The sequence below is a fragment of the Sus scrofa genome, chromosome 6, assembly GCF_054392235.1.
Source record: "Sus scrofa isolate SSC_HxYL_T2T_F1_AM1 chromosome 6, Sscrofa_HxYL_maternal_Yorkshire_Landrace_v2.0, whole genome shotgun sequence".
NCBI lineage: Eukaryota > Metazoa > Chordata > Mammalia > Artiodactyla > Suidae > Sus > Sus scrofa.
This window is the reverse complement of record NC_139388.1, coordinates 124,963,183-124,971,226: the sequence shown is the minus strand read 5'-3', so window position 1 is coordinate 124,971,226 and position 8,044 is coordinate 124,963,183. Positions and strand designations below refer to the sequence as shown.

Here is an 8,044-nt window from a genome sequence, read left to right as displayed (position 1 = left end):
ATCCACAGCTAAAATCTGAAAATTGCCATGAGCTGTGGTGCGGGTTGCAGACATGGCTCGGATCCCACGTTGCGGTGGCTGTGCTGTAGGCTGGCAGCTATAGCTCCGATTCAACCCCTAGCCTGGGAATCTCCATATGCCACAGGTGCAGCCCTAAAAAGACAAAAAAAAAAAAAAGAAAAGAAAAGAAAGGAAAATCTTGGAAAAATGGCAGGAGTGAGGAGACCCAGGGGTCAAGACCCCCTAAATCTTTTAGCATTCCTCTGAGATGGGCCACAGTGGCGAGGGCAGCTGGGTAGGGGTGCACGGGGAGAGCCAGGTCACCAGGCATTGAGAGCACCACAGCACAACAACTTCTCCAGCTCTACCCCCTGCTGGCAGAACTGGGGAGGAAGCTGGACCTATATCTTCCCCTTCCCTTTGAGAGGGACTCTACTTGACCCTAGGAGCCCACCAGTCCATCTGATGACTATCACACCTCCAGCTGCCTAATCCTCACACTCTGACATAGCCTCCTGGGTACAAAGCACTGGGTTTTCTATCCACAGACCCCAGCCTTTCCCCAAAGACTTTTCACTTTTTCTACCCTTTCTGGAACATTCTCGTTATCCTATCTCTGCCCGTATCTTTATTCATCCGTCTTTCCTTTATTTACTGAACATTCTGTTGAGTGCCTGCCATGTGCTAAGAACTGCAGGAGGCACTAGAGATTTAATAAAACACTAGAAAACCCCATCTTCATGGTGCTCAGTGGGAGAGACAGAAACAAATTTTGGGATGAGGATCAATACCTACCAGGGTTGCTGGTGGTGGGGCTGGTGCTGGTGGTGGGGCTGGTACTGCCATCAAGAAACATTCGAGGCTTTTCATAAGATCTGACAAAAACCCTGCTTGATTTTCAACCACACCTACTTACTGATGCCTCTTCCTGTCACCCTCCTACTTGGAAATTCTCTCTTACATCAAACCAAAACCTGGCTCTGTCTAAATTCTACCCTGTCTTCGGACTGTGCTCTTTTACTGCTTTACCATCACTTTCATGCATAAATTCTCAAATCCTATTCCAGTCCCAACCTCCCTCTTCACTCTGTCCCCATAATCTCTGCTTTCCATAAGGCATCTCCCCTCCATGTCCCACCATCTCTCTCAGACTCTCTCCACTGTGAGCCCCCACCCCGATAGGTTCCCAGCCTGTCTCTCACTCCTCACAACTCCTAAAAAAAGATGATTCATAACTTTCCTGTCAATCAAGATCAGAAAGAGACTTTCTTACAATACTTTTTTCTTTTAAAAAGAAATAGACCTAACAAACTCTGGACCTGCACCATCATCAAGACAACGGTTTCCCTGAAATTCTGGAAAAAGACGATGTGAGGTGAAATTTTAATGATAAAAATTAGGAGCTCCTGCTGTGGCGCAGTGGGATCAGCAGCATCTTGGGAGTGCTGGGATGTGGGCTTGATCCCTGGCCTGGCACAGTGGGTTAAAGATCTGGCATTGCTGCACCTGCAGCTTAGTTTGTGTCTGCGGCTCAGATCTGACTCCCGGCTGGTGAGCTCCATAGGCTGTGGGGAGGCCACAATAAAATAAAATAAATAATGAAAAATAAAAACATAAAAATTAAATGTGTGTGGATGGCCATTACACCTCAAAATAGCAAGATGACATTCATCTCGTTACACTAGATGATACAAACCTCAAAAATCCTCTGCTGTGCCTCTGGCTGTCTTTTCTGAGTCTCTGTATTAAGGGTCATGGGCCCCAAAAAGCACATCTGGCTATATCCTGAAGAGTGAGCAGATGGACTCCTCTTCCATGTCTCTTTCCACCTGTGATCCACATGAGTTTTCCCATCTATTTCCAAATTCCATTCTACTTGGAAATCTTAGCTTTTCCTGGCTTACCAGGAACTTCCCAACCACTTCCCCAAAGGGATGAAAGTCTATCACCTTCCTTCCCACCTTTACCAACAGCAAACCAACCAGGAAAAGTGGCTGTTCCTAACCAAAGGAAAATACTTGGCTGTACCCCACCCCCCCAAACCTCTGTATAAACAGAGAGGTGGGCTGTAAGTGAAGCAACATATTAACCCAGGTAGTCAGTGTAGGAACAGGGGCTCTGATACATTCTTTAACATGGATATTGATTAACCTTTGTGGCTTAAGGGCTCCAGGGAGTAACACCTCCACAGACCTTGTTTATTGTAGCAAATCACATTCCCCACAGGCTTTGTTTATTGTAGGAAATGTGAATCTCTAGCCCACTCCTCAACTGAAAAAAAAAGGAATGAGAGGAATGGTGACTTAATCTAAGGAAAGAAAAAGACAAAGAAACCATAAAACTTCTGGGACATTTCCAACCCTAAAACCTCTATTGGACAAGGACTGATATAGGTAACTGGGCAAGGCCAAGGGGAGAAAACCACATCTTTCTGGACCTCATGTTGGTACCCCCCCAATCTTTAAGGAATAAAAACCCTATAGGACAATAAAGAAGGGGGCTCTTCCCCTCCCCCACCTCCCTGCAGCACTGGGAGCTATTTGCTTTTCTTTAACAAAGACTTTGCTTGCTTGCTGCCTGTGTGTTCATGGAGTTCATTCTTCGACTGCCTGTGAACAAGAACTGGGATTCTAGTATCATCTTTCTGGTATCATAAGGAATGAATTCCACCGGGAGACGCAGAGCACCTGCTCCTGCACCAGCTAAGAAGGCCCAGGCAGATGGGTGGTGTGGGGGCGAGGATGGAGGGCAGAGCAAGAAGGGAGAAGAGGAGTAGAAAATTCCTTTCCAGGCATAAGTGATGCTCTGCTTTGGGGAAAAGACATGTCAATAACATCCAGAAAAAGGTAGCCTTTAGTGATTTAAGAAAAAATGGAAGTCAGTTTGAATCAGATCAGACCTTGATAGAGCACCTGATCCCTTTTCAGGATATTTGAAGCCTTGCCTGTGCAGACATAATATGATAGTCAAGTTGTTAAAAAGCTCACAAAAAGTACAGAATCTGGAGGGAAAGCTAAAAAATAAAAATTTTTGATTTGGTAAGCCTGGGTATGTGTCATGTCCCCTTATGTCAAAAACAGGTACTAAATGAGAGAAATAGAAGTTTCTTTGTTTCTTCGCCAGCGTCTTTCACTCTAAATCTGCTGGCCACAACTGGTTATCAGGATGGCCATAATCTAATAGAACACTGGAATTAAAGTAATGCCATAATTTTGTTTATGAGGCTGACCTAAGCATCTAATTTTTAAATTGAACACAGGCAGTCTCCACTCTTCCCTGCCTCAGACTGTCCTGATCTATTTAGCTGATGGTGTCTAGAAAAAAATTAGCACAATTCCACTTTTTATTGGCATAGTTCAGAGATTGTTAGGTTCCCAACTGGTTCTGCTATGACCTCAGCCTTTCCATCTCTCCATGCAGCAGCCCCATCTGGTGGTGGAAGGAAGAACCGCAGGCTGTACAGTATGGGGGTAAAGTTGCATTTTGCTGGTCTACTTCCAAAAACAATTTCCTCTGCTTATCTAAGTTTCCCAGACACTGCATACATTAACTTGGCATGTTTTAATAGGACCCAAAGTATGCTGACATTGAAATGAACAAACTGGTTTAGAGCTTAAATATTTTAAATAAAGCTGTTGTTTCCTTTGCTCATTTATTTGATACATCTTCCTTAGTGCCTGCCATGCACAAGTCCTACGGTCAGGCACTGGGACCCCAAGGAAAATCAGGTTGTTGTTCCTGCCATCCAGGAACTGAGTAAAGGTCAGTAGGGAGACACAGGTAAGTGACCAGGCACCTCCAGTAAGAGTCTCTGGCGGGTTTGGCACCCCGGCCAGCACCTGGTATAGTGTGTGTGCTCACATATTTGTTGAAGGACTGGTGCTGAACAGGTGACTCAGAAACACAGAAGGGACGTCTAACCCAGGCTCAGTGGCAGTGGTGTTGAGCATTTAAAATGCTCAATATGCTAAATTAATGTGCTCATTTAGATTAGAGTTTTGGAGTTTTTAATCTCACATTACAAAATAAATCAGTACATTCTCAGAAAATTTTAGATAATCCGGACACTCTATTCTGCAAAATGCCAGGTACCCAAGGCCTGAGGTCTTAGGTGAAGCTACTATATTTTAATTAACACAGTCTCCTCTGCATGCTTGGTTAAGAGTGTAAAGTCCCATGCCATTTGGTTACAATGGAAAGAAGAGATATACAAACCTTTCTTCTCTTGCTTGTCTTTGCTCCTCTCTTTTGTCTAAATATTCTCGGCTAATGGAAATATGCAGAAGAAGGAAAGGGGAAGGAAAACAACAGAATTAGATGCATAAAACTGCCAAGAAATTACTAACAGAATATATAATGGAAACCCACTATTATCTCAGAAATGGAAAGTGGTTGTCACTGAATTTTTGAAAAACAAATATAAAGGCTATACTTTAAAAGTGCTAAATACAATGAGTTTTCTATAAAATCACAGGAATGAAAGCACGAGATTATTGGATTTACTCTAACTCTGCTAACTACTATTCAGAAAGAAGAATTTAAATGTATGGGGAAGGAGGGGAGACACAGATTTTTAAAAGGTAAAACAATTCATCAATAAAATCTGGCAATGACAGGCAAGCAAGAACTCTCAGAGGTGATTAACACACAATCACGCTCTGGTAGCTCCCCAACATTCTTCTCAAGAATTCAGTCTGAGTGAAGCCAAGTTTCTTGGTGATTTCGTGTTGCACTCTACAGTTTGGACATTCCTTCCACGGTCCAGGATTCTCTCTCTGCATCACTTCCATTCTCAGTTTCTAGGCACGGATCAATGGAAGCTCTTGTTTTGTACATTCCCTTTTGTCTGCATCTGTAAGATGCCCCACTTTGTCTAAATTGACTGTTTATTTTTCTGTTCCCCACTGGTGAGGTTCCAACTTGAATCTCAGTTTAAGGCTGCATGGTCAGTCACTTCCTAGCAGACCATTTATTTTCCTGGAGAAGTCTGACATCATGGTTTTCTATACTGGACCTCATCAGGCAGCTGAAGTACTGCACCCTTCTGAGCACTGCTAACTGGATATAAAGGGGTGGTAATTCAGAGCAGCTAAAGCACATTAGCTGGGAGAGAAAACGAAACAAACACACACATTTCTTATCATTTAGAAACACCCATCCTCATCACTTTTTACGCTAGAAGTAAGATTTCTCATAACCCAGGAAACTTAAGATCATATTTAAAAAATAACAACAGACAAGAACGCTCTGTGAAGAAAAAAGCGCAAGAAGCATGAAAACTTCAATCAATGAAATGGCTGATGAAGAGTCAGGTCTTTGCGTAGTCACAGGGACTACTTTATAAAACTTTTCCTATGTCATTTTTTTTTTTTTGAATTTCCTTTCATTCCCATCCTCAGATTTTCAAGATGGAACTGCAGAGTCATCATAATTAATGGCTCTGTGTGGTCTGCACTGATGATCAGCATTCCTTTCTTGATGAGGGTTATTTTGCCAGGATCTCTCCATGCACTTAAATGACAGGTGAGAGCCTTCCGGGATCAAGAGAAAATAGTGGATAGTTATGAGCATGGTGTCAGAAGATAGGCTGCCTGGGTCTAACTCTCACTCTGCCAACATGTGTGCTAAATATATATTACAATGCACTCCTGTCTTAGAGTCTTATTCTTCTGGGACTTCAAAGACATAAATGCTAGATATATTGTTTCCCAGGTCCATGAGGCGCTGTTCATTTTATTAAAATTTTGTTTTGTTTTTCAGATTGGATAATTTCTATTGTTTTATCTTCAAATCCACTGATGCCTTCTCATATCTCTATTCTGCTACTGAAACCATTCAATGAATTTATTGTATTTTTCAGTTCTATATGTATTTCCATTTTGTTCTTCTTCTTCTTTTTTTTTTTTTTGTCCTTTTTAGGGCCACACCCATGGCATATGGAGGTTCCCAGGCTAGGGGTCTAATCGGAGTTGTAGCCACAGTTCACGGCAATGCCGGATCCTTAACCCACTGAGTGAGGCCAGGGATCGATCCCACAACCTCATGGTTCCTAGTTGGATTTGTTTCCACAGCACCATGACAGGAACTCCATTTTGTTCTTCTTTATACCTTCTGTTTCTTTGCAGAGACTTCTCTTTTCATGTGTTTCAATCGTGCTTGCCCTTCCATCTTAGAACAGGTTTGTAATAGTTGCTTTAAAGCGTTTATCTGAAAATGACAACATCTGCATCTTTTTGTGGTTAGCCTATTTTGATTCTATTTTCCCTTTTAGATTTTCCTGGTTTTTCTAAGACAAGTTGTTTTGGATTGCTTTCTGTACATTTAAAAAGTTTTGTAATGAGAGTATGGGTCTTCCTGAAATTCTCTGAAGAGTCTTGATTGTTTGCTTTCAGCAGGCAATCAACTGAAGCCGGCTCAGCCTGCAAGTTCTGACTGCCTTCTGATGTTGGTTCCAATGTTAGCTCAGTTTTCAAATATTTTTTTAACGCTATTCCTATCAGGCACCACCCAGTGTCCACCACCCAGGGGCCAGTCTGGGACCTGAGTGGTGTTCCACTCGGCACTTAGTTCTCAAAGTCTGTGGTATGCTCTTTAGGTTTTGAGCCGCAAGTCCACAAACGGGAGATGAGCTCAGGACTGCTCTATTTTTTTTTTTTTTCAATTTAGAAACTGTTTATTTTATATTCAACCCACTTCTATTTTTAGAAACTTAAGAGTTCATGGAAGAACTTAAGACAACTCAGTGGCTGTTCCTACCCATTCAGTGGCCTGCACAGTGGGAACTGCAGACCAATCTTCAGTGGTAGGCTGAGCACTCCAATCTTCAGTAGGGAATTGCTGGATGGGCACAGAAGGCACCTGCACACCTTCGGACCAATTTGCCACCTCAGGTTGAGTGGCAGTGATCAGGAGCTGGCGCAGTCCATTCACCCTGAAATTCCTCCTTGGTCACAGCCTTCTCAGCTGAAGCCTGCTCTTCCTGTTCAATCTCTTCAGGATCTCTGTAGAAGGAGAGGTCAGGCATGACTTCCCATGGGTGTTCACAGGAGGTGATGCCACGCATGCGCAGAACTTCCTGGGTGAGCATCCACCACATCAGACCCACTGAGAGAGCTCCCTTTTTGTTGCACGGGATGGCAATGTCCACATAACGCAGAGGTGAGTCTGTGTTACACAGAGCAATGGCAGGCAGGTTAACGTAAGAGGCCTCTGTGAGAGGCTGGTGGTCAGCCCTGGGATCAGTAACAACCAGAAGTCTCGGCTCCCGGAAGGCTGCCTGGATCTGGTTAGTGAAGGTTCCAGGAGTGAAGAGGCCAGCAATAGGAGTGGCTCCAGTAGCAGCAGCAAAGCACAGCTCGCTGGCCAGTGTTCCTGGAGGATATGACACTGACATCAGCTGGGTTTTCAATGGCAACAATGGCACGAGCCACCAACAGAAGCTTCTCCCAGGTTCTCTGCAGATTTATGACATAGATGCCATCACTTTTCCTTTTGTAGATGTACTGTTCCCTTTGGAAGTCAAGGTTGGTGCCACCAAGGTGGGTTCCTGCTGCAAGGAACTTGAGGACATCCTCCTCTTTCATTTGCAAGACATCGAGGGCTCTGGACATTGTGAAAGTTTCCCTTTAAGTTACGACGGGAATCAAGAACAACGCCCTATGGACCCCGGTCTGAGCAGCGCGGAAAGGAGGACTGCTCTCTTGATCACTCTACTCTCTATGGTTTTCCTATCATCTTCTAGATTCCTTGGGTCTTCCTTCCTGGTCCTCTAGCCAGAAACCTTGGGCCTTATTTTCCTTGCTCTGCTGCAGACTTTCCATAACTCTCCCTGCATACGGGGCAATGCAGCAGCAGGACACAGAGAGAAAAATGGAGATTTTTCCCAGTGCTCTTGTGGTCATGTGCTTCTGACCACAGAAAGGGCTCCCTCCCTCAGAGTTTCAGGCACCTGCCTGGATGCTGCTGCCATGAACTGCTTCTGTAACAATATTGCTGGGAGGCTAGGGTAGAAGAGAAGAAAAACATAAGAAAAAACAGAATGTTT

The 8,044-nt window shown here is 43.8% G+C and overlaps 1 protein-coding gene and 1 pseudogene across 30 annotated transcripts in view; both read right to left on the bottom strand.

Annotated features, from left to right (window-relative positions):
* FHOD3 (formin homology 2 domain containing 3) overlaps positions 1 to 8,044 on the bottom strand; it is a 548,282-nt gene that overhangs the window by 105,732 nt on the left and 434,506 nt on the right. For 20 of the 30 annotated variants that reach the window (XR_014807874.1, XR_014807875.1, XR_014807876.1 and 17 more), the window contains one exon: positions 4,216 to 4,266. The exons of the other annotated variants lie outside the window; for them this stretch is intronic. Coding sequence is in view for 17 of the 20 variants with exons in the window: in XM_021096273.2 (XP_020951932.2) it covers positions 4,216 to 4,266 (51 nt within the window). In the remaining 3 variants the exon portion in view is untranslated. The remainder of the gene's footprint in view (positions 1 to 4,215; positions 4,267 to 8,044) is intronic. 30 annotated transcript variants of the gene reach the window in all.
* LOC106510694 (small ribosomal subunit protein uS2 pseudogene) lies at positions 6,645 to 7,656 on the bottom strand (annotated as a pseudogene).